The sequence below is a fragment of the Macaca fascicularis genome, chromosome 4, assembly GCF_037993035.2.
Source record: "Macaca fascicularis isolate 582-1 chromosome 4, T2T-MFA8v1.1".
NCBI lineage: Eukaryota > Metazoa > Chordata > Mammalia > Primates > Cercopithecidae > Macaca > Macaca fascicularis.
Genome location: NC_088378.1, coordinates 60,821,492 through 60,848,526, shown reverse-complemented (window position 1 = coordinate 60,848,526; position 27,035 = coordinate 60,821,492). Strand labels below are relative to the sequence as shown.

The following is a 27,035-nucleotide window of genomic DNA, read 5'->3' as shown; positions in this document are numbered from 1 at the left end:
CGTCTTAGTCTGTTCGGGCTGCTATAACGTAATACTATAGTACAGGTGGCTTATCAACAACAGACACTTATTGCAGTTCTGGAGGCTTTAAGTCCAGGATTAGTCACCTTCAAATTCAGTGTCTGGTGAGAGCCCACTTCTTGGTTGATAGATGGCTGTCTTCTTGATGTATTCTCACATGGTGGAAGGGGCAAGGACCTCTCCAGGTTCCTTTTATTAGGACACTAATTCTATGCATGAGGGTTCTACCCCTATGACCTAATCGCCTCCCAAAGGCCACACTTCCTAATACCATTGCACTGGGGATAGGTTTCAACACATGAATTTGGGGATGGGGGGTACATACATATTCAGTCTGTAGCACAACATGGCCTTATGCCCTGTAACTTTTATCTATTAAGTATCTCTCAAATCTGTCTACATTTCCCCACCACCATCACTCTAATAATAAATACCATGGTCTTTTCTAAAGGATTACTGCACCACCTTCCTAACTAGTCCATGGTTATTGATTCTGGCTCCACTTCTAATCTGTTTTTCACATTTTAGCCAAAGAGAAAATTTTAAAACATAAATCTAATCATGCTGCACCGAGAACAGTTTAATGACTTCATGTAAAGGACCATCCCTTTGGGGCAGTTTTTAAGACTGGCATAGTCTGCCCTTGGCTCTGTTTCCAGCTGCACTGGGCCCACCATTCCCTAAACCTCCTGGCCCCTCCCTTGCTTTTTCTTCTGCAGCCTCATTAAGCTTCCTCAGTTCTTGCAATGCACCATGTGCTTTTCTTCCATAGAGCCTCTGCATATGCTGTTCCCTCTGTCTGGAGCGCTCTCCCAATTCCCCACCTGCCCACGTTCACCTAGTTCCTGCACCTCACTGTTTAGATGTCACTCCCTTAGCAAAGCCTTTCTAATTCCAGAAATAAATTAATTCCCCTCCTTTTATTTTTTATTTTTATTTTACTTTTTTTGACCGAGTCTTGCTCTGTCGTCCAGGGTGAAGTGCAGTGGCACAATCTCGGCTCACTGCAACCTTCACTTCCCAGGTTCAAGCAATTCTCCTGCCTCAGCCTCCCGAGTAGCTGGGATTATAGGTGCCTGCAACCATGCTGGCCAATTTTTTTTTTTTTGACAGAGTCTCACTCTGTCGCCAGGCTAGAGTGCAGTGGAGCAATCTTGGCTTACTGCAACCTCCGCCTCCCAGCTCCAAGTGTTTCTCCTGCCTCAGCCTCCTGAGTAGCTGGGACTACAGGCATGCGCCACCATGCCCAACTAATTTTTTGTATTTTTAGTAGAGACAGGGTTTCACCATGCTGGCCAGGATGGTCTCTTGACCTTGTGATCCGCCTGCCTTGGCCTCCCAAAGTGCTAGGATTACATGTATGAGCCACCATGCCTGGTAGTTTTTGTATTTTTAGTAGATATGGGGTTTCACCATGTTGGCCAGGCTGGTCTCAAACTGCTATTCTCAAGTGATCTGTCTTCCTTGGCCTCCCAAAGTGCTGGGATTACAGGTGTGAGCCATTGTGCCTGACCAATTTCCATCCTTGAAAGCTCTCACAGCAACATTTGCCTTTGTTTGGAGAATGGGGTTTTACAAGTATTTGTGTGGTTCTCTGATGAATGTCTGGCTTTCCCCCATCATACTGTAAGCTCCGTGAAGGCAAGAACCAGGTCAGAGTTTGCTTACCACGGTAGCCCCAGCGCTTAGGACAATATTTGTTATGTGGTAAGCGCTCAAGCAATAGTTGTTGAATAAATGGAGCTACAACAGCCTTCCCTGGGGTGTGGGAAACTAACAAGCCCTTTGCAAAAGTCTAAAATGTGCTTAGTCCTTTTACAGAGGATAAAGTTTAGCTGAGAACGGGCGTTCAGCTGCATAGGGAACCAATGCCAGCACGACAGCTCTATGCTTCTGTCTGTCTCAGCCTGTGAAAACAGAGATTAGGCCTTGTAGAGGAGTTTTAGTGGGTGGAAGCAATGTTTCAGGCTTGTGTTTTAAGTGGCTCACTTCTCAAGTAAGTAAACCCAAAGAAAGTAGTTGCTTAACATGTAGAATAGCAAGTTGGTGGCCTGGCGCAGTGGCTCACACCTGTAATCCCAGCACTTTGGGAGGCCGAGCCGGATGGGTTACCTGAGGTTGGAAGTTCGAGACCAGCCTGACCAACATGAAGGAACCCCATCTCTACTAAAAATACAAAATTAGCCAAGTGTGGTGACGCATCCCTGTAATCTCAGCTACTCGGGAGGCTGAGGCAGGATAATCGCTTGAACCCAGGAGGCAGAGGTTGCAGTGAGCCAAGATCGCACCATTGCACCCCAGCCTGGGGAACAAGAGCGAAACTCCATCGCAAAAAAAAAAAAAAAAAAAAAGAATAGCAAAGTTGGTACAGTAACTTTCTGCCTCTCTTCAAAAGGCAGCAGGGTGGATTGGTCCTATGAAGGTGGGGATTGAGAGGACGAGCTGAGCCATTCTGATCTGTTTCTTCTGAGTGGGAAGCCTGGAATTCTGGACCCCATTTTGTGGCCACTGCACACAGAGTGCTGACCTGGAATAATTATGCTCTGGTGGTCGTCTCCACAAGGGGCTCTGGGCACGCCTCAGGATTGTTGCCCTCAGGCAGAGGCAGGGCATGCTTTGAGACTGATCCCAAACACCCCTCCTCCAGGCCCAACTTCTGGATGCAGCAAGTTCTGCAATTAGAGATCCATTATTTGGTCTCTCTTTCCCTCTAAAAAAAAAAAAAAATAATAATAATATTAAGTCAACACAAAGAAGAGGAACACATCAGATTGGTGTATCAGATTTGTTCTATCAGGTTTGTGTCAGATGTTATTATTTTGACGCGATCCAGAAGGAGAATTTGAAGAAAATGGAAAGCTAGGCAGTGGGAATGTTGGCAGCAGGTAAGGGAAAGGTAGACAGCAAAGAGAAACTTCATCTACTTTATAAACTGCTCCTTCCATTCAGCAAATTTAGAGGATAAAAGACGGTTTTGTTCAGATTGGAGATTCAAGGGGGGAATTATTACTTTTAAGATTATTGCAACATAGCTTCGATTGTTGTAGCTGCAATCGCCCTGTTGGGCTTGGACTTTACTGTTGTTGAAGAGAGACTGTGTTTGATTTTGCTTGGATACCATAAAATCACAACAAAATAAATTCTCCTGCATGCTACCAGGCAACACCAAGATCTCTTACACCACGAGAAGGACTGGTGGCCAAAGATGCAAATGGCTCTGCAATGTACAGGGTGCATACAGTGCATCTGAAGAACCTAAAAGTGATTTTTAGAATAATCTTAATAAACAGTCAAGAATTAAAGATGTCAAGCGCTTTCTCAAGAAGTTTAAACTTTATAAATAACATTTAAAAAAATCTATAAAGCCTGACCAGTCTTCCTCAAATTAAGTTATTTCCTACTGACTTGGCAGCCAAAACGGTTTAGGATCTTTTGGAAGTTGATGAAAAAGGAGTCGGCGGATTTTGCTCTTTGCTCTGCATCACGCCCTTCCTGGGACCATTAGGGAACCTCCCAGGCTTTCAGGATAGGTTCCGCTCAGAAAGGTCACCCGGGCAATGGAAACCCCGGGCAAAAGTTAGCTGGCAGGACAGCGCAGCTCCTCCAGGCAGCGGAGGCAGCGCGTCCCGGCTCTCAGGGACATTTCCTTCCCACCTCGACCCCCGGGAGGTGGTCCCGGTATAAAGGCTCGCTGAGAGGGTGGGTCACAGCACAGCTTTGCAGCTGCGGAGAAACGCCCAAGGCTGTGTATCTCCAGGAGGTAGGGAAGCCTGCGAGCCTCCGGGTCCCCGCCCCCAGCTTTCCACGCACCGGCGCATCCCGGAGACGGGCGCTGGGCTCGGGGCACTGAGCCGGGGAGGGGGTGTGGCGGACCAGGGCGGTGCAGGGACCCTGCCCAGAGGCCCAACCGGCCTGGCCGACCTTCCTTCCCGACAGGAGCGGTAGCTGCGAGGTGGGGAAGGCGGGGGGGAGGCCTCACCCCACAGCGTGCGGCCGGGAGGAGGAACCGGTCGCGGAGGGCGGGGAGCCGGGCTCAGCAGCCCGGCGCGGGAGTGAGTGTGGGCGAGCCAGCCAGGGTGAGAGCGGGCGCCGGGCCGCGGCCGCCGGCCGCAACGGGCTGAGATTGTTGTCCTCTGTCACCAGGGCGGCTGGGCTCCCGCAATCCTGCACACCGGGCCCGATCCCGGCGACAGGGAGGGCGGACAGCAGCGCATCCCCGGGGTCCCGCCGAGCCTGGGCGCAGCGAGCCGGGAGGAGGCGTTCGCTTGCATCGCCTCGCTGCTGGGAAACTGAACGAGGCCGAGAGACAAGGTAAAAGGAAAGACAGAGACTGGGAGACAGGGAGAGACAGAGACAGGGAGAGGAGAGAGAGGTGCAAGACGAACACATTGTAGACAAATTGTCAGCAAGTTTGTGCCTGCACGCTGGGGCTCTGCGTGCTTGATGGGAGGGGGTGGTAGCAGTGATGTGTGTACGTGTGCGATACTCATAGATAAGGAGAATAGGAGGTTGGGGAGCCTCTTTGCATCTCGTACGTAGATGTCCCTATTAATATCCCCCTCTCTGAGTTGTCATTTCCGCTTGTGGCACGTCCCCTGGGCTCCAATGGTGCAGAAGCAAAAGGCAGCCACCCTCTTATTGTGATGGTCGGTACTGTTGCTACTATCAGATGGGAGAGGTAGGGCGTTGAACAGATTCTAGGAGCCTCCCTTCCTCCACCCCCTGACTATTTTTGGAAGGGCTGGGGGGAGGGAAATGGCTTGAAGGCTGCGCGGAGGCCCGGGCGCGTCAGACTCCAGCGGCGCTGTCATGGTGCAGTTGTTTCCCGGCAGAGCCTGCATTGGAGGGCAAGATAACTTTCATCTCCTCTTTGAAAGATACGTTTCACATAGAGATCTTGCATTGCTGGCGGAGGAGTTCTGGGAAATGGTGGTGCACAGGCGGCCAGGTGCATCGCAACGGGCAGGCATCCGTGCAAAACGAAGCAGCCATCAGCCGCACAGGAAGGAAAGCCCCTTGGGAAGGGAGGCTGGGTGTGCTGACTGGGATCCCAGGCTTTGGATGCTGGAAGTTCTGCCCCCTTCTGTAAATAGAGTCAGGTCCAGTCCAGAGGAAAATATCAGCAATGAAGCCTTAGCATCCCAGAATGTTCACTTCTGAGCTTTTCTTTTTGGGGTGGAAAACTTGTATCTGAAATGTTCCTGTGAATGTTAAGAAAGTTAAAAATTAATTATTTTTCTCTTCTTTAATGCCCATCCATTTTTCGTCTTGATCTGAGAATGACTTTCCCAAAGACACATTCATATACAGAAGCCAGACCTATGCAAGAGAAAGTATAATAATTTTCAATGAGGCAAAGGTCATTAATATGACCTACATCTTCATAAAATGCAGATTTAATCACAAGTCATGGCGATTGTTCTTTGAGAGGCTTTTTATTCCCCATGGTGAAAAAAGATTTGTAATATGGATAAAAAGTACCTGACATCACCAGAACAGTGTGACAAAATACATATCTATTTTTTCTTGTCTGTTCATCACTTTGTGGCAGATTTAGAACAAAATGTGAGAGATCTATACTAACTTAGTATGTTTCATGCTGAAGATTAAGAAACAGCTTCAGACTGACCCAGATAATAATATTTGCTAGGCTTTGAAAATATTTGCCTAGCTCTTATTTTATAGACTCATTTTCATCTTTGTGAACTAATGATTTTCACAAACTGGTTTTCTTCTGTCCTCATTGACCTCATTTAAGAACTCTTTTTTTACTTGATTCCTTCCTGCCAGGGAGTGGGGATTGGAGAAAGCTAGTTTGCCATTTAAAAATGTTCAAGAATTGTTTGGTGCTGCACTGGGCCTACTTTCTGATAACTATGCTGCGCACACAGCATCTTGGAAATGAAAGGAGGCGTGACTGTCACAGGATGTAGGAAGCCCATAACTGGGCAAGGTTGGTGGCATTTTCACAACTCCAGCTCTAGCTACTGCAGCCACACCCTGTGGTCTGAATGTGACAGGCATGCAGGGCCCAAACACCTCTGCAGGGTCCTCTGTGTGTCTGCTCTTAAATGTGTACTTCCTTGTGGTCTGATCTAAGGAGAACTAATGTTTGGCAAGGCATGCAATGTATCCTCTAGCAAGGGATGGAAAGAAGGTTGCAGATGTCTTTGGGTGTAATTTATACTTTAGGCTTACAGTAAACAAAATTTAATTATGACACTGAATATCTTTCATGCTGATCTGCTATACACTTTGTCTTTTGCTTACTTGTTCATGTTCTTCTAGGGAAAAGATCATTTCTTATTGTTACTCTGTGTAATTCATACTAGTGAATAAGAAACAGCATTGTTCCCTGGTAACCTGCACACATATATTAGTAGTATACTTGTATTAACTCAGAGATGTCCCTATTCTTCTCTACCTTTCAGCCATCTTAGTGTTCATTAATTAGTACCATTATTAATGGGTGAATAGAAAAAAAATTACATTTAAAATTAAACAGCACGTGAACTCTCTTCAGCAAAAGACTTGAATAGAAGGGAAACTGAAATTTATTCATGACTTTAAAAATTTTGTTCAATAGTGGGCTTCAATATTAGTGCTATTCTTATACATGTTTAGACATTTAATTAAGTAATGTCTGTGCTTCCTTCTGTTGTGAATCTGTTTATGTATTTATCTTCTCAGTTCATTTTCTTTTTGGTTAGAAATGAGCCACGTTGTCTCTGGTTGTCGCAGGGCTTGAAATTTTCTGCAGTAGTTTCCTAAGACCTAGAAATTCAGTCGCATTGCTTATATATATTCTTGTGGCTTAGTAGTATTTCTTCAGTGCTTTTCTTAGTGTATTCCTTTTTAGTAACACAAACAAGAAACTGATTCAAGAGCCAATGTCCATTCTGCCAAGAGACAGAAAAAATTGAGTTGTGGTATTTCACAACTGTGCTTTTTCACAGAGTAATGTTGAGAAGAGTATGTCTTTCAGCTGGGAGCATCCCAAATAGCAGATAGTCCAAATTCCCTCTGTGTCCTGAATTTTAAAAATTGCAGCAGATGGTTATTGATTGGGTGGGTGTTTTTTTTGTTGTTTGTTTGCTTCCATAGTAGCCTGGACTTTTCCATTACAATACTTGCCCTCCTTTGTTGTAACGTTGTTTATATCATCTTCCTCTACCGGCACATAAGTTGTAAGAGGGGCTTGTTTCTCCTGTTGACTGCTGTTTACTCAGTACCGTGGTCCCTTACAAATAGCTACTCAATACATATTTATCGTGAAATAATAAATACAGGAGTCTTACCTTTCTGCTAATTATGAGGTGGATGTATTTAGCTGCATCATAATCTTAGTTCCTTCCCCTGGAAAAATTTGGAGATGGTGCAGGGACTATTTATTGGTATACAGCCCATCAGTGTCCACCAAATTCTCCCATTCCATCCCAATGCCTAGCTTCACTCTTCATTCCCTCTCCTTCATGCCCCCGCAGTATCCTGCACCTATTAAAACTGTTTTATTGATCTTGGGAATAGTGAGTTCATTGATGTTCTGGATCTGCCTCTGGTGTTCTGGTTCTGTCGTGTCCATGGCCAGAACACTGCTACATAAACAGTCAGCTGGAGGATCTCATGACCTTGCACCAGCCGTTGTTTTAGCTGTGCCTTGTGCTGCCATTGGTTTTGGAACTGAAGAGCACACTTGGGAGTACCTCTGCATTTTAGGGTCATCTCTCATATTGCAGGTGGAGAAACTGGGACCAGGGGAAGGAAAATGGAAACTAGTATTTGCAGAAACTCTGCTACATGCCAATCAATCTGCTGGAAACATGACATACTTATTTTTTAAAAAATAAATTTAAGCAGGATAAAATTAAACCTAATTTGGCGTAAGTATACCTCATTTTACAGATGAAGAAAGAAGGACTCAGAGAAGCTCACTTTTCTTAAACCTGCATGCACAGCAAGAGAGAGAATTAAGATTCAACTCCAGGTCTTTCTTAGTCCAAAGTCTGCGCATTTCCTGGTGCCAAACTCTCCTCCAATAGGTAGTTGTTGAGGACCTTCATACACAGAACCAGCTCAAAATCACCCAACTAGCTGGGATAAAGTTTAGCCTAGAACTGATATTTCCTAATTCCCAGTCTCCTTTTACTAGCTTCTTTTTATTAACATCATTTTAAATTTCTTATCAAATTATGTAATAAGACAAAGTGTTAGTAAAAAGCAAGAAAATCATGATTTCACAATATAGGAAATATGTGTACATGTGAATGATGAAAGCAAAATGTTTAATGTCTGAAAAAGGAAGGATATTGCATCCACTTTGTTTTGCATTGAAGAGGAAGAGGTTTTGTAGGGATTTTCTCATAGATGTAAAGTATTATGAACTTGATTCAATGAAACAAAAAATATATATCAGAGGCCTAGGATGTGGTCAGGGATACACTTGGTGTCAATGAATGAGATTTTGCAATGTTATAGCCTCTATACCAGTGAAATGTTCACAGTTTGTTTAGAGTGAGGTAAGACTAGCAGTAGTGAAAGGTAGAAGCCAAATTGTACCTATGATAGTGTGGATTACTAGTGTTAGAGGCCTCAGTGGAAAATAATGGTGAATGTTGGTTGGTGTGTTTAGGAAAAGCTTCAAGTGGTATGTGGATCCTGGGTTAGGTATTTAGATTTGTTCAGCTGAAAGTGTTCTTCAGAGGGGTGATGTGAAGGGGCAATGAAGAAATTGCTCCTGAGTTGTTCCAAGATATGAAGCATGAAGGGGAGAGTGTTTGGCTGTAAAACTTATACAGCCCCTCTTCTGCTGCGCTCAGTTAATGGCATCCCCAATCCTGAGAGTCATCTGCGACTCCTCAGATATACACCCTGAAAATCCCACCTGTACCCACCCCCACCCGGGTGACCAGTCACCAAGTCTTACAAATTCTGCTCCCTAAAACTGTGTTATATTTGATTCTGCACTCACTCTGCTCCCCTCTGTCTGATTTCCGTCTTCTGTCATCTTCCACCTGGATTCCTGAGATACCTTCCCAACTGATCTTTCTGGATCTTCCAGTTTTGTCCTTCTCGAATACACCTTTTAAAAAACCATAGCTAGAATAATCCCAGTTATACCTTCTCACTTCCAGCTTAAAATCTCTCAGTGGCTTCCAGTTGCCTGCTAGGGAGCCAGAACCAAACTTCTGAGCATAGCACTCAGGGCCCTCTGCCATCCGGACACCACCTCAGTCTCCACCCTCTTTTTCCAGAATGTCACCTTGTAGAGTTTCTCAGTGTCTGACTGGTGGTAGTTCCATGTCCCACTCATGCTGTTACTCATGCCCAGGCCTTTGCTCAAGCTCTTCACCCTGCCCAGGATGTGTCTTTCATATGTTTCACCTGAGTGACTAACCCATTTACTGAGACTCACCTCCTTGCCAAGAAGGACACCTTTCCAGAACACCCACACTGGCAGAGCCGCCATCCTCTGTATCCTCGCATCTTGGTATTTGCACTTAGCCCTGGTATTTTTATATTATCTTTTCTATGTTTTATCTCCCACTGTGTCCTAAGCTCCTCAAAAATAGTCTCTGTGTCACATCCACCTTAGTAAGCCCAGCATTGAGCTCTGGCACTCTGAATGTGTTAGTTATGCTGTGAAAGTAAAACTGGATGAATAGTGGGCACATGCAGGGAAATTCTGAGTTTAATGTAATGAGAGAGAGAGAGGGCGTGCACAATATTTCAGAATTAATCTACCAAGCTATGTGAATGTGAATTAGAAGAGGATAGAGGCAGAGTGATTTCTGTTGCAATGATTTACTGAAATCCCTTTTAATTCCATAATTCTTGACTGAAGATGGGGACTGTGTGTTAATCATCTGTGAGCTCCAGTGCTGAGCCCAGCTTGGAGTGGTGTATCTGAAATGAAATGAATGTCTTTAATATACATGCAGATACATGATATAGATAATAGAGTGGTTGATTGATTGATTTCAGAAAGTTTTATTTTTGCATTTGAAAACCTAACTTCCTAACAGCTTAGGGGAGTCATTTTTAAGGTCCTTCAGGCACTGTTCACTATGTATTATTCTCCCAAATTAAGATAGCTTTTGTATGTGGGCAGGTGGAATATTTTTCCCCAGGAGATACAGGCTGCTAATGGGCACACAATTCCAGCAGGGCTATAGGTATGTATGTGACAGCCCAGCCACAGGTAATTCTTTCTCTACGAAGACTCCCTTGGAGAGTCACCCACTGAGAAGTACCTCTCTAGCCTATAAGACACCAAGTTGGGTCCTACTTCTAGTAAATACTCCTTTCAAGTAGCCAAGAGAAGTTTGCCTCTATCTTTCCTACCAATGACTGCTGTTCACTGCATCACTGTCCTGTGTCTTGCTTAGTAATTGCTTTCTTGCTCCAGTACATCCTTCTGATGCATTGCACTTAGAGCAGCAGCAGTGTGCAAAGGTTTACATCCCTTTTTTTTTTTTTAAGATAATAGGCTAAAGAGCATATTACTAGCTTTGCATTCATACATCTGACCAGATACCAATATATAATAGTATTAGCAATGCCATTTTAAAATAAATTGTAATTCATAATTTCACTCTATTACTTAAGAAATCCTTCATGAGCAGTGCTCTTTTATGGACTATAATCCAAATTATAATATGATTTTTTTTTTTTTTTTTTTGAGACGGAGTCTTGCTATGTCGCCCAGGCTGGAGTGCAGTGGCCGGATCTCAGCTCACTGCAAGCTCCGCCTCCCGGGTTTTTACGCCATTCTCCTGCCTCAGCCTCCCGAGTAGCCGGGACTACAGGCGCCCACCACCTCGCCCGGCTAGTTTTTTTTGTATTTTTTTTAGTAGAGACGGGGTTTCACCGTGTTAGCCAGGATGGTCTCGATCTCCTGACCTCGTGATCCGCCCATCTCGGCCTCCCAAAGTGCTGGGATTACAGGCTTGAGCCACCGCGCCCGGCCTATAATATGATTTTTATAGCACTCACAGACTCCTCTCATTTTCTTTTTTCCTTCAGGAAGGTGGACCATCTCACATGTATGAGCTTTCTTTAGGAATTTTGCTTTTGCCATTCTCCCCTTCTTCCCCTCTTCCCCTATTCCTTTTTTTAACTTTCATCATCATAACCTAGAAATGCAATGGGGACTGTGGCCGGGTATGGTGGCTCACGCCTGTAATCCCAGTACTTTGGGAGGCTGAGGCAGGCAGATCATGAGGTCAGGAGATCGAGACCATGCTGGCTAACACGGTGAAACCCCGTCTCAACTGAAAATACAAAAAATTAGCCGGGTGTGGTGGCGGGCACCTGTAGTCCCAGCTACTCAGGAGGCTGAGGCAGGAGAATCGCTTGATCCCGGGAAGTGGAGGTTGCAGTGAGCTGAGATCACATCACTGTGCCCCAGTCTGGATGATAGAGTGAGACTGTCCCAAAATGAAAACAAAAACAAAAACAAAATCTTAACCAACACAGATAATTTAGAAGGAAAATGTCCACTCTGCTTAGCTCACCCCACCCCTAGCCTTACAACTTTTGAGTCTTTATACCTAGGGAGGAGAAAAACTAAATCAGACCCATTTGGCTTCTAAAATTGGAGTACTTGAAACTCAAATTTTTAGAATGAAATGGTTTTTACATTTATGCTGTTTTAATTCATCAAATTGGTATGGGAAACTAGGATTTGGTCCTATTCCTGGAAAGTGTACAACACAACAGAGCAAAACATGTGCAAAGCAGGCTAAATTAGCAGATAAGAGAATCCGTGCATGTTGAAAACTACAATGGAGTGTTTTCAGTATAAGGCAAGCCACTTCATAGATCAATGGAAAAACTTTAGAGTTTAAAAAGAAAACATAGAATGAAAGTGAACGTTTCTTCTTTTAGCAACCCAATTTTATTTTATATATCTCATTTATGTATTTATTTTATCAAATATCATGGGAATTCCTAACATTTGCACAGTACTTTATAGTTTATAAGTGCTTTTCACTAAGTTGTTTCACTTGAAAATAGACCAGGCATTCAAATTAAATAGAAATATTTCTCCTTTTAGCACTGTGGTGACCTTTGTAGATTGTTTTTTTATGTTGTACCTTTTCTTTTATGTTTTTCAGGTTCTTCAGTTGATTTAAAAGGACAGTGTTAAAACGAAAGAAGAAAAAGCAGTTCAGTCTTTGGGAGAACTGCCTCCTTGTTGACTGCTGCAAATGCCTGGAATTCATTAATGAAGGATTAGATCTAGAAAAGTCCAAGCATGTTTTCCAGAGTGGTGTAGCCCTGTGCTGCCTCCAGTGAAGAGTCTCTTGCTGTTGGCTTCGTGCTTCTGGAGAGACCATGGCAACCTCCAGAGGGGCCTCCCGGTGTCCTCGGGATATCGCCAATGTGATGCAGAGGCTGCAAGGTAAGGGGAAGACATTTCAGGGTTTAAAATAATTCAAATACCATCTTAACCCACAATCAGTTAAATTTTGTTTGGGGTTTTACTCAGTTTCATGGAACTATAGCCCAGAATGGGATGGATGTCTTTTATTCCAGTGTTTTCAAATAGGAGCATGCTGTCTTCAGATGCCATCTTCATTACATAGAACAAAAAGATAAAAATACAGCCTTTTTTTTTTTTTTTGTAATTTTATGTCTGCATTAGCATGTCTTGCGTGGTTATTCATTGTCCAGTTGGGAATTAAGAGTTATTGCCAAATGTACTGCTGCTGTCATTCAATAACACCAGTGACAATACATTCCCCAATTGTCTTGATAGATTACAGACAAGTTGTGGACATATAACTATATGCTATTGTCAAATAAGTGAACCAGTGGCATTTCCCAACTAGAAGACCCTTGGATATTTTTATATTTATATATATATATATATATATATATATATATATTTTTTTTTTTTTTTTTTTTTTTTTTTTTTTGAGACAGTGTCTCGCTCTGTCACCCAGGCTGGAGTGCAGTGGCGCGATCTCGGCTCACTGCAAGCTCCGCCTCCCGGGTTCACTCCATTCTCCTGCCTCAGCCTCCCGAGCAGCTGGGACTACAGGCGCCCCCCACCACACCTGGCTAATTTTTTGTATTTTTAGTAGAGACGGGGTTTCATCGTGTTAGCCAGGATGGTGTCGATCTCCTGACCTCGTGATCCGCCCGCCTCGGCCTCCCAAAGTACTGGGATTATAGGTGCCGGGCCGATATTTAGAAACTTTTTAAGAAAAATGAGGCAAAAGAGGCCCAGAGAGATGAAGCGATGTGATGAGATGAATGGTTCGTGGCAGGGTACAGACTAGTCCTGTATCCCTCAGTGGTGCTCTTCTCTGCTTTGGATTTTCTTTTTAAGATGGAATTTTGCTCTCTCTTCCAAGCTGCAGTGCAGTGGCGCTATCTCGGCTTACTCCAACCTCCGCCTCCCTGTTCAAGTGATACTCCTGCCTCAGCCTCTTGAGTAGCTGGGATTACAGGCATGCGCCACCATGCCCAGCTAATTTTTGTTTTTTCAGTAGAGACAGGGTTTCACCATGTTGGCCAGGCTGGCCTCAAACTCCTGACCTCAGGTGATCTGCCTGCCTCGGCCTCCCACAGTGCGGGATTACAGGCATAAGCCACCGTGCCCAGCTGCTCTTCTCTGCTTTCTAGAAGAGAACTAACAGGGAAATGCTATAGAAACTCATAGGTGAACAGATTCTAATTGTCAATTTTCTTTACATTTGTGTTTCAATATTCCTTGAAACACATATAATTATCACCTGTAGTTATCTAAAAATATTTTTTCTTTGTCATAATCCCAATGATATATTCATTGCTTCATTGTCAGAATTCTAATGATATATTCAATGTCATAAGCCCAGCCTTCAAGTGAATGGTTTTAAGGTATAAAAATACCCCGATTTAGAAGAGTTTTGTGCTAGTCTTTGCTAAGAGAACTTAAAAATAATGTTGTAGCTTGACTTTTAGGTTTTCTAGTATCTCCAACAAATGATCATTGTGGTTTCGCACAGTATCAGTGATATTAATTTGTCACAGACCCACTTTCTTTGCTTACAATGTATTTGCTGTGCAGAGCAGTATTTCCAGTTAAGCATTCTTGACCTTCAGATACATACCAGGCTCTTAAATCTGGATATCCATGACCCAGAACGTGCTCACAGCTATAGAAAATCAGGATATTGGTGGAACTAGGAGTTTCTCCATGTCTGTCCAGAGACCACCAACTTGATTGACAGCTTCTGTCTTCAAGTGACCTCCCTACTAATGTTTGTCTGCCTGGACCGGTTTGTGATGCTTCAGTGTAAGTGGTATGTGTTTCCTATTTCTTGCTGACCAATCCCTCATGTCATACCAGAGCCTTGTTAGATAAAAGATCCTTGCTGAATTGGGTCTAGATCTTTTCCATGGGCTGAAAATTTCTCTGCTTGGGTCTGCCCAGCACCCAAGGATCTCAGATTTCAGTTGTACATTGTCACATGGGTAGATGCAGTGCTGAATTTGAGTTCCATTCTACTGTCTATGTTTGTCTTGGCTGTTTGTCTGAGGGTAAATTACTGAACCATTTTGTGCCTCAATGACATCATCTATGAAATGATGGAATGGAAGCCTGTGAATCCCTTACAAAAGTGTGGGGAAGATAATAAGGTAATAAAGCAGATTTTCCTTTGAGTGTATTAGATGTGAACATTCTCTGCATGACATACATGTTGACCATAAGTGAAAGTTGCAAACAGCAGATTTGAATAAACTCAATCAGAACCAGACTGTGTTCCTACAAACACTCTACTCTTCATTCTGATATTAGTTTGAGTGGAAGTCCTTTTATTAAGATAATTGGGTTGGGGTGAGAGGAAAGTGAAGAGTATGGATAATTTAATGTTGTGTTTTATTATGTTTTTATAGTAGATTTAGTTTTGCTTGAGAAATCTGTGGCGTGGATGAAAGAGCTGGAGCCTGCCACCCTGTCACACACTAGGCCTGTGACAGTGGATGCCTTATTTAACATCTACTTGTCTAGGTGCCCCATTTGCAAAATGTGGATTGCTCCCATCTGCTTAGCCCCTCTCAGAATTGTTGTGAAGCTCGATGAGATAATTTACTAAAGGAGCTTTAAAAATGATAAATTCTGTGATATGGTGAGTCATTCAAATAGTCACGGAAGAAAACTAGATGAGAAGGCACAGCTTGATAATTTGTTGCAATTTTTCCTGCAAATTTTTCTAACTATCCAGATTTTTGGAGGAATGTTAGTCGTTTTGTATACTCTGTGCTGTATAAAACTAGTCATTTTATTACATAACGAAGTAACTATACTTATTGCATTAATTAGCTTTCCTTTCTATAAAAGAGAGAGTTATAAGGTGGCATAAGGGTACCTGACAAAGTTAGAAGAGTAAGCCTTAAAATTCAGAAGACAAAACTCCTGAGCACGAGATCCTTATCACCAGCCTTTGGTATCAATTACTTCATGTCTATAGGTTATGTTGGCTACAAAATGTAAAGTCTGTACTGCTACAAAATATAACACATCTAGCCTGCATCAAAGGAAACTCAGTGAAATGGCAGGAAGTGAAAGTGATCTGGTGAGTGTGTCTTAACAAGTTGATCAGCTGGATTAATTCTGCTGATTCAGTTGGTGGGGTGCAGGTCTCTTGCTCTCAGTTGTCACTGTGCATATTTACTACTGCTTTAAGTCCAAAGAGGGGCCAATCTCCACAGAAAGAGGAGATCTGTCCCCTGTCAAGGGTATTTAGTAACGCTGCTTACCCGCTGGAACCTCCAAACAAGAGCCCAAGATCCTAATAAATGGAGGGCTGGTGTTATTGCCCAGATAATGAAGACAAATTTGAAGAAAAGTAAATTTCCATTAGTGTAAACAGAACCAGAGTTGCTAATTTTCAAAGTTTAAATTCATAAGAACATTCTCCTAGAATCCTTTTTCTTTGTCTAGATATATATAATGAGTAACTAATGTGTTTGGGGTTTTTTTCCTCCCATTTTTGGGTTTCATTGTTATTTCAGACCTGTGCATAACTAATAAAGAGCATGGAGCTTTGAATAATGGCAACTTGGCATTACTCCCTTGCTTATTTAGCTTACACCCATAATTGCTGACTATTTTTCCTGCTTTTAGTTTTTATTTCTGGGACTAGGAAATTAAAGCACACACAGAGATTGCTACATAATTTAGCTGCAAGAGTAACCGTTCAATATTTCACCTTTGCCAATATTTGTGCTTGTTTGAGCATAATGTTTTAGGCTGGGATACTGAATTATGGATGAGCAGTCAGACTGCAATGCGGAGTTTCATTTGCTTTTAAGAATAATGAATGTTTCTGGAACTTTAATCAATTTAAATATAACCTTAAAAGCAAATACAGGACAATAGTATAATAAAGGAGTATTAAAACTTTAAATGCACATAATTAGTACATACATTTTCTGCTTTTCAAGACTAACTAAAGGGGATCCATTTAACAGGTGGCTTATGGAGTTACTTAGTTTATAGTCACAACTAAGAAAATAAATGGCTGAACTCTTCAGATTATAAACTTCTTTTAGATAGTGACAACATTTTAAGGCTTTTTGTAATCTTTCATAGTTACTTAAAAAGAACTTGTTGGCTGACTTTTATTAACTACATTTTAAATGTGAACATACTATATTAAACTTTATGTTTTTAAAATGAACATATCAGTGTTGGTTATTGTAGGATGGGGTGACATCAATGCAATCTTATAGAACAAGTGATAAATGCCAGAAAACATTAAAATGTGTATGCTTAGGTGTTGTATATACAAAAAAATTAATAGGAGAGTAGGATTATTTACTGCAAGGACAAATTTTGATTTTTAAACCTTGTGAATAGATTCAAAGAGAAACAAACAAACAAAAAAGGATAAGAATTTACCCTTGGAGATACAGCTATGAAATTTGCTAATTGTTCAGTATAAGGTAATCACAATCTCCTCTTGAAAAATTTTTATGAGTAATAAAACCTTAAACCTTTTTTGTTTTAAGTATAATATTTCCTATAGGTTCATTACACAAAAGAAAACTTCAGACTAACAGAAAGTATACTGAAAAGTAGAATGAAATAATAATGAATAATTGATGAAAATGTAACTTTCTTTTAATTTAGCATAATTGGCTATGATCATAGCTTGGGAAATAAAAAGCTTGGCATTTTGTGAGGATTGAAACATTTTTATAATGCCTTGATTAATTTTTATACTTATGATTGTTGGCTGCTTGTATATCTTCTTCTTTTGAAAAGTGTCTGTTCATGTTCTTTGCCCACTTTTTAATGGCGTTGTGATTTTTTCTTGTAAATTTAAGTTCCTTATAGATGCTGGATATTAGACCTTTGTCAGTTGCATAGTTTGCAAAAATTTTCTCCCATTCTGTAGGTTGTCTGTTCACTGTGATGAGTTTCTTTTGCTGTATAAAAGCTCTTTAGTTTAATTATATCCCATTTGTCAATTTTTGCTTTTGTTGCAGTTGCTTTTGGTGTCTTCATCATGAAATCTTTATTCCTGTGTCCTGAGTGGTATTGCCCAGCTTGTCTTCTGGGGGTTTTTATAGTTTTGTGTTTTACATTTCAGTCTTTAATACATCTTAAGTTAATTTTTGTATATGCTGTAAGGAAGAAGTCCAGTTTCAGTCTTCTGCATATGGCTAGCCAGTTATTCCAGCACCATTTATTGAATACTGAAGACTTTCCTCACTGCTTGTTTTTGTTAGGTTTGTCAAAGATCAGATGGTTGTTGCTATGTGGTCTTATTTCTGGGTTCTCTGTTCTGTTGCATTGATCTATGTATCTGTTTTTCTACCAGTACTATGCTGTTTTGGTTACCATAGCCCTGTAGTATAGTTTGAAGTTGGGTAGCATGATGCCTCCAGCTTTGTTCTTTTTGCTTAGGATTGCCTTGGCTTTCATATGAAAAAAAGCTGAACATCACTGATGATTAGAGACATGCCAATCAAAGCCAAAACTATCTCACAACAGTCAGAATGGCTCTCATTAGAAAGTAAAAAAAAAAAAAAAAAGAAAAAAAAAAGAAAAATAACTGATATTGGCAAGCTTGTGGAGAAAAAGGAATGCTTATATGCTGTTGATGGGAGTGTAAATTAGTTCAACCTTTGTGGAGGACAGTGTGGTGATTCTCCAAAGACTTAAAGACAAAAATATCATTCAACCCAGCAATCCCATTACTGGGTATATACCCAAAGGAATGTAAATCATTCTTTTATAAAGAAACATGCACTCGGATGTTCATTGCAGCACTACTCAGAATAGTAAATACATTGCATTAATCTAAATGCCCATCAATGGTAGAATGCATAAAAAAATGTGGTACATATATGCCTTGGAATACTATGTGGCCATAAAAAGAACAAGATCATGTTTTTTGTAGGGACATGGATGGAGCTAGAGGTCATTATCCTTAGCAAACTGATACAGGAACAGAAAACCAAATACTATATGTCCTCACTTATAAGTGGGAGCTACATGATGAGAACACATGGACACATAGAGGGTAACAACAGACACTGTGGCCCATTGGAAGATGGAGGCTAGGAGGAGGGAGAGGATCAGGAAAAATAACTAATAAGTACTATGTTTCATATCTGGATGATAAAATAATCTGTACAACAAACCTCCATGACACAAATTTACCCGTGTAACATACCTGCACATGTACCCCTAAACTTAAAAGTCAAAAAAACTTCATACTTTATTACTCTAACTTAATGACTCTTATTAAAACACAAAACAGTGTCAAAAACTCATTTATTATATTTAGGCTGAAATCCCTTTGGGTTTAATCTCTCTTTTCCCACATAAATGTTGTGTAAAATTATCTCAAATTTAAGTATGATACAATACAGTGATCATTTCTTTATGTTTTGGAGCATCATAGTTAAATACATTTTTGATAAATAAATGAATAAACCATTATGCCTAACTTAATGAACCGAAGATAAAATTGGTTAAGGCAATGAACCAATTAAACCAATTAAATTGGGTCCTGCTTTACCTGCCCTCTTTTTGAAGAATGTATATCTGAATTTTGGTTTTAATCAAGAGTGGTTTTTTACTATAAAATCAGTTTAAAGATACACATCTTGCCTGAATGAGTGATGTGTTTGTTGTTTTTGTAAACACAATGTTTTAAGCACATTTTCCTTTTAAATGGTATATTACTTGTTCACATTACTTTTATTAATAAATTTATGAAGTCTTTACATTTGTGTAGTGCTTGGTCCTCTAAGCCTCTCTGTTTGCAGACCTATTTTGTCCATTGTGCTTTATGGAGAAAGTGCTTCAGGCCTTCAGGGTCTTCAGTGACCTATAAAATATTGTCTCTCAAATAGAAAAAGAAAACTGTTAAAAAAAAAAAAAAAGAGCAAAGGTTTATAAATGCTAAATTATGGCAAGCAGTCAAATGTAAATCAATTCAAAAATTATATATGTGTCAATATATTTTATATGGCATGTAAGTACACTTTATTGCACCTTTGATATAGTGTGTGGCAGGCCTCTAAAAGTAAGAGTGTCTAAGGCTTACAAACAAAACATAAAGTATCCCTCTATATCATATTGCCTCCACATGAGTTTTTGTAAACATATTACCTTAATTTTGTTACTCTTATGATGTAACATTAAACACATGTACCAAAATTACTTCTTTGACCTCCCTGTTGAATTCCCAACTTCTTTGGCTTAGATTCCATATTCTAAGTCCATTTTAACTGTAACAGCTCTTTTTCCTCTAGCTCCCCTAGATATCCACCTATGTCAGCCAAGTGTCACTACTTTCCATGCTCAGAAGATGTCCTGACTCTTTCATCTCCTTCTGGGGCACCTTCTGGAATGAGCTCAAGTCACTGTTCCTAAAACCTGACTTATCTTCAAGGCCTAACTTCAATGCAACCTCCTCTGCAAGGGCTTTATTGCCAATACAATCAGAAATTTCCTCTCCTTCCTCTAAACCCCTCTAGCTCTTTATAGCACAATATGACAATTATCTCATGTTGCTTGTATTGGGTTGCACATATGTATCTAAACTATTCACCCAGAATATAAAAACCTTGAGGACAGGAATTGGGTCAGACTCACATCAGTGACCTACACATTGTCTAGCATAGTGCATTTCATAATATGGACACTTCATAAGTATTTGTTAAGTGCATATAATATAAATAGTTAATATTATATTGATTTTCAATGGGGGAAGTTGGGAGTCCAGAATAGAGGTTATTTTTGACAAGTCAAGAGACAGATGATGGCTTGAACGGTGAATGGGGAGAGGGATGGTAACATTCTGGATATATTTTGAAGGTAAGATTAAAACAATGTGTTGATGGATTAGGTTTGGTGTATAAGAGAAAAAATTAAAGTTGGTCCTCTCATTTTTAGTTTTGAAATAAAGAAAAACCATTATGGGGAACAGCATTGAGGAGGAAAACTGAGAGCTTATTTTGGACATGTTACATTTTAGATGCCTGGTAGACTTCCAGGAAAGGAGTTGAGTATATGTATGTAACTGTAGAGATCAGTGGAGGAGACACAGCAGGAGAAAATATTTGGACGTTGTCAGCACAGAGGTAGCGTTTAAAGCTGTGAGATTGGTTGGCACCACCCAGGGAGCCAGGACAGATAAGAAGAAAAGAGGTTTGTGAAATGGGGCACTCAACACTGAGGGAAGTGGGGAATGAGTAGAGTCCCATATATGAGACTAAGAAGCTGCAGCCTGTGTGGTAGGAAGAAAAAAGATAAAAGGAAGGTCTCAAAGCCAAAGAAATAATGAGTTCAAGGAGGGAGCGATCAACTGTGTTAACGTTGTTAATTTTCTTTACATGTACATGTTTCTACATGTTCATAATGTATAAAAAGATTATGTGGATTTTATATATAAATATCAGGTCTGAGCAGGTGTACGTGTGCCTGCCTATCATTTAAAATCATTTCTGGAAAAATAAAGAATGGTTTTGTGCATTGCCCATAAGGAGGTTCAGGATGCTCAGAAATTCACTGGTTAAGAGTAATTCTGTAAGAACTCGTTAAATATGATTCTACACCTTATGTAGAGCCCATTTAGAAATAAGTCCTAAGGGTAAGACGTCTCTTCTTTCAGGCCCTCCCTCAATCGGCCTCCCGCTCTTGTGGAGTTGGGGACCGTGCTATGGGCTGACGATGACCCTTGTGAAATTCTCCTCTCGGTACCATCTTGAACGCTTGTGTGTGGCTGCCCCGCCTCTCAATGCCTTCTTTCCTTGGGCACCCCTCCCCTTAGACGTCTCCACTTGCACCCCTTGTCATTATTTCTCTAGATTTTTGCTATGTAACAAAACTAGTATTATTCCTGCTTGTGTTTTGGGGAAGATCTTTATGGAGTCAGAAATGTCTATTTTCCTTGCTTTGGTCATTGTTTTATTACCTCTGCCAGGGCTCTGATTCTTTTTTTTTTTGTTTGTTTTTGAGACGGAATCTCGCGCTTGTGCAGTGGCGCGATCTCAGCTCACTGCAAGCTCCGCCTCCCGGGTTCACGCCATTCTCCTGCCTCAGCCTCCTGAGTAGCTGGGACTACAGGCGCCCGCCACTGCGCCCGGCTAATTTTTTTGTATTTTTAGTAGAGACGGAGTTTCACCGTGTTAGCCAGGATGGTCTCGATCTCCTGACCCCGTGATCCGCCCGCCTCAGCCTCGCAAAGTGCTGGGATTACAGGCGTGAGCCACCGCGCCCGGCCCAGGGCTCAAATTCTTGAAAAGAAAAGAGAAAGTATGATGCTACAGGTGACTGGATTGTCTGAAACATTGTAACTCTGGGATTTCCTCTCCATCAAAACCTGGATGGAACCCTCCCCAAAAGTAAGACAATTGAATGGGGGAAATTGCATCTGCGTTTGGAAAAACTCTATTAGCCACTGTGCTTGCTGGCTAATATGTGACCCTGTGTATGTTGAATCAGACCTGAGGCCTTGGGTTGGCCTCAGTAATAGGAGAGAAGACCACACCAGTGCCCATGAAATTTAGAGTTCCATGAATGTATAATTTAAGGTAATATGTACTTATAAAGCGGGGAACCAGACTTTCAGTTTCTTGTGGCAGATCCCTCATATATCTTAAGAAACTTAGAAAAACAATTCACATCCCAGGTTGTTATTATTCTCTTTTATATTCTTTCAGATTGGGGCTAATGAGGATATTGACACTTTTGTGTGTGTGTGTGTGTGTGTGCTTCTTACACCTAAATACCTAGTTTCTGATCTTTGTATGACAGTCTGTAGTTTAATTCGGCAATTGTTAATCATAAGTATTCAGTGTTAATCATAGGTATTCAGTTAATCATAAGTAGTAATTTATTTTAAATAGTTGAGAATTTACTGTATAAGAATATATGCAGCCTTTCTATACTGCTGAGGATAGACAATGATAATTTTCTATTTGTTTCTTTTCAAATAAATACATGGAAACATCTCAAAGAAGTTGGTGACTGCCCCAGACAGATTCAGTATCAAATTATCCATGTGCAATTTTGACTTATTTTGATGTCGTGAAGTTTGTTAAGTATTTAACAAATGGTTTCTGTGGTAACTTATGTTCCTTTTTGTTTTTCATTGTTCACAATGACTCTTAGATTAAAAACAATTCCTTCCTCTGCTGATATTAATCTTTCATATTTAGTAAACAGTGATCTCCACCCACATTAAAAAAGTTATTTACCTAGAATTATGCAATTGCCTTCCATTCATTTGCTTCCTTTCTCCTCACATGTGTCACTGGCACTTTGAGTCCCTTTCATCTGCCTATTCTTTATTCTGCTGTTGACTTGTTTACTGACTTGGGAAGAATGTTGAGATTCTCAGGACCCATCTTGATGTTCTTTGTCGTTGTCATTGTTGTTATTCGTTGATGTTGTATCTGTTATATGTTGTTGTTGTTGTAAGTTAAGAGCCACTGTGTTCACCTTGCCAAGAATTACACTGATTCCATATTCACGGCCTGCCTTTTCAGCTTCTTCGCTTTTCTGGGGCTTCTCACGGATTATTTTCATTTTATCCAATTTTGGCTGATATGAGCATTCCTTGCTTTACTATTCAACAGAAAAAAGTGGAATTTTTACAGTACATCCAGAAACCTAGGAATTCAACTGGACCACATCCCAGTGTTGTAATAAGACAGATCTTTAAAAACGCAACTCCAGTTACATCCATTGTCTTTTTCCCTATTTAGAAGCTTGCAGGGACTCACTATAACCTTCCAGATAAACTCATCATGGCTGGAAGGGTGTTCATTGCCTGACTTCGATTAACCTTCCGTTCTTCATTTCTATTCAGCCTCCATAAACCATGGGGTTGCAATCCCCCGAACAATTTCTAGATCCCTTCAAGCCAATCTCAATCTCATTTCCCTGCCTTACATGTTCTTTTTACCTTTTGCCTTTCTCAAGCTTCAAGACTCAGCTCAAATCCTGCCTCCTCTGTGAAGCCTTTCCTAATACCAGCAGCCAGAGTGAGAGGATTCCTCGTTTGTACTCTACTTTGAACATGTTTCTGTTAAGGTGTTGACTGCATTTGTCTGTAAGGGTTTATGTAAGCATCTCTGTGCCCCATTAGTATATTAGAACCTTGAAAGTAGGCATCTTGTCTTATTCAACTTTGGATATCCAGTACTAAGCACAAGTAGGTACTCATGTTTTTTCAGCTGACATTTAGCAGATACTTAGTTTATTCAATCATACATTCATGCATTTAACAAATATTTGTTGGGCATCTACTGTGCTCAAGTCTTTTGAAAACAAATGTAAGAGTAACTTAAAGACTTTGTTTCCTCATGGAGCTGTGGTCTACGAGAGTGACATAGTAATTGGGGATATTTAAAAACTGAGTGGTAGATACTATGGGTATTTATTTAATGAATAGTTGAATAAATAAAACTTCCACAAAAACAGAGACACATATAATTAAGGAAATTAACCAGGGTAGCAGACTACTGGATGGTCTAAATTATTTTCATGTCATCCTTTACTCTGCAAAAACCTCTTCCCTTTAAAAAGCGCAAGTCCTTATAGGCTGGTGTGGTTGTTTAGATGGGAAGGAACTTAGAGTTCATAATTTGCTGTTCTTATTTTGCAGATGAAATAACAGAGTTCTAGAGTTGTTAAGTGGCAAACCAAGTTCCTAAGTATATATTTGAGGGATTTCAGTCTCCGACAGAATTGAGGGGTAACTCAGTATTCATATATTCAAGCATATTCTTTCAAGGTTGTTCTTTTGCATAGCTGTTAATGACCACAGGATCATTATGGATAGGAGGCAAGATTGGCTACCTTATTTTCAGTACTCAGCACAAAATAAACAGTTATTAAGAGCAATTAATACACAGCAGGGCATAAAACTGTGTGCACGACCCACCAGAGTGCAGGACCCTGTGCAACCACTCAGCTCACACACCATGAAGCTAGTCCTGGGAGGAGGTCAGAATTTGGAGGACTTGGGACCCTGAAGACTTTAGGGTCATTGCAGAAGAGAAATTAAGAGGTAGAAAAGTATGAAGAAGAATGGAAGCAAAACATCAAAGGGAGCCATTAGCTGTTTCAAATTGTATCTTGTAAAAGGGAGACTCTCTCATCCTCATCTCAATGCTCCCTTGACCAGAATCAACGCTAGCTCCTTTTGTTGTTGTTGTTGCTGTTTTGAGACAGGGTCTCACTCTGTCATCCAGGCTGGAGTGCGGTGGTGAGATCACAGCTCAACACAGCCTCAACCTCCTGGGCTCAAGCAATCCTCCCACCTCAGCCTCCCAAGTAGCTGGGATGACAGGCATGTGCCACCATGCCTGGCTAATTAAAAAAAAAAATTTTATAGAGAGGAGGGCTCACTATGTTGTGCAGGCTAGTCTTGAACTTCTGGCATCAAGCAATCCTCCCACCTGGACCTCCCAAAGTATTGGGATTACAGGCATAAGTGACCGTGCCCGGCCCAGCACTAGCTCCTGAGCGCTGTCAGGCAACCTCTCTACGGCTTACTTATGCTGGGAGCCCACCCATCACTTACAACTTTATCTTTCTGGGTTCAAAATACTTATTATAAAGATGATTTCATGGTTATTTAATGAAGTGAAGCTTGCCTATACATTTCTTTACAAGGAAAGATCATTTTGAATATTAATTATTTCAATATCAAGTTTCCCACCAAAATCATTTAGGTCATACTGAATAATCATGATGAGAAACTAGTAATCACTTTGCTTATTTCTGGATATATTCATGCTAATTATATGTCTTTAATTTCTCTGTTCCAACAATTAGTAGGAAATGTGATGCATGGCATACAAAAACACTGGTGAAAATTTCTGTCTCTGGACTTTGTCTTATTCAGTGAAGATGTAAACAGTTCCTAAACAGTGCTTTGCTCTTGTGTCTGTAAAAGTCAAAAGGTGTGAAAACACTTTGTTGAGAAAGAATTGCCAAACTCTTGAGTAAGAGTCAGATATTCTGAGACCATTTTGTGTTCTAATGGTATGACACGTCTTTGAGTATATAATTATTCTAGGTAAACACCTATGCATAATTAATGAATTTAATAACTAATTAATATAAAGGATGTTTTAATCAGACTGGAAATGCATGTGTACAAATAATACTCTAACAACTTTTATTTGATTTTATGTTTTTGTTTCTTATGAAATATGGCTCAACTGTGTGATAAAATGGCTCCTTCTCAAAATAATAACTCTTGCCACCATAATAATAATCAAATAAGGAATGTTATTTCTGATATATTTGAAAGTTTTGTATATTTTCTTATGTTACTTTGTGCTTTAAAAAAAATAGTTTCACGACAACACTGAGTCTTGAAATCATCTTTATGCATTTAATATGATGATAACAATAGTTGTATAAAACTCCATTAAACATTTATAAATATATGGAAGATGGCTAGTAATATTAAACATCCCACTTTGGCAATTTAACATTATCTATACAATGATCTGCGTTTTTTTAAAAGTAAACGTCACTAGCAGGAATAGATCTGCATTTTAAAATAGTTTCCTAGGTGACACTTAATGGTTGAAATGTTGTGATCTTGAAAGAGTTGTAAAATTTCATAATTTTTGATGGAAAAAACTTTCTTTTTTATTATACTTTAAGTTTTAGGATACATGTGCACAGCGTGCAGGTTTGATACATAGGTATACATGTGCCATGTTGGTCTGCTGCACCCATCAACTCCTCATTTACATTAGGTATTTATCCTAATGCTATCCTTTCCCAGCGCCCTAGACAGGCCCTGGTATGTGATGGACCCCCCACCACCCCCCATCTCCAAGTGTTCTCATTGTTCAGTTCCCACCTGTGAGTGAGAATATGTGGTGTTTAGTTTTCTGTCTTTGTGATAGTTTGCTAAGAATGATGTTTTCCAGCTTCTTCCATGCCCCTGCAAGGGACATGAACTCCTCTTTTTTATGGCAGCATAGTATTATTCCATGGTATATATGAGCCACATTTTCTTTATCCAGTCTATCATTGATGGACTTTTGGGTTTGTTCCAAGTCTTTGCTATTGTGAATAGCACTGCCATAAACATACATGTGCATGTGTCCTTATAGTAGCATGATTTATAATCCTTTGGGTATATACCCAGTAATGAGACTGCTGGGTCAAATGGTATTTCTAGTTCTAGATCTTTGAGGAATTGCCACATTGTCTTCCACAATGGTTGAACTAATTTACACTCCCACCAACAGTGTAAAAGCATTCCTATTTCTCCACATCCTCTCCAGCATCTGTTGTTTCCTGACTTTTTAGTGATCACCATTATAACTGGCGTGAGATGGTATCTCATTGTGGTTTTGATTTGCATTTCTCTAATGATCAGGGATGATGAGCATTTTTTCATGTGTCTGTTGGCTGCATAAATGTCTTCTTTTGAAAAGTGTCTGTTCATATCCTTTGCCCACTTCTTGATGGGGTTGTTTGTTTTTTTCTTGTAAATTTGAGTTCTTTGTAGATTCTGGATATT

The 27,035-nt window shown here is 40.5% G+C and overlaps 1 protein-coding gene across 24 annotated transcripts in view; it reads left to right on the top strand.

Moving 5' to 3' along the window:
• Window positions 1-3,560: 3,560 nt before the first annotated feature.
• SYNE1 (spectrin repeat containing nuclear envelope protein 1) overlaps window positions 3,561-27,035 on the top strand; it is a 530,711-nt gene continuing 507,236 nt past the window's right edge. For 15 of the 24 annotated variants that reach the window (XM_074037292.1, XM_045390331.2, XM_045390332.2 and 12 more), the window contains exons 1-2: window positions 4,073-4,332; window positions 12,138-12,424. In XM_074037292.1, coding sequence (XP_073893393.1) covers window positions 12,358-12,424 — 67 coding nt within the window. In that variant the 5' untranslated portion in view covers window positions 4,073-4,332; window positions 12,138-12,357. Of the gene's footprint in view, window positions 3,782-3,852; window positions 3,974-4,072; window positions 4,333-12,137; window positions 12,425-27,035 lie in introns of those variants that run through there. The other 9 variants (XM_074037290.1, XM_005552157.4, XM_074037285.1 and 6 more) reach the window with 2 other exon arrangements.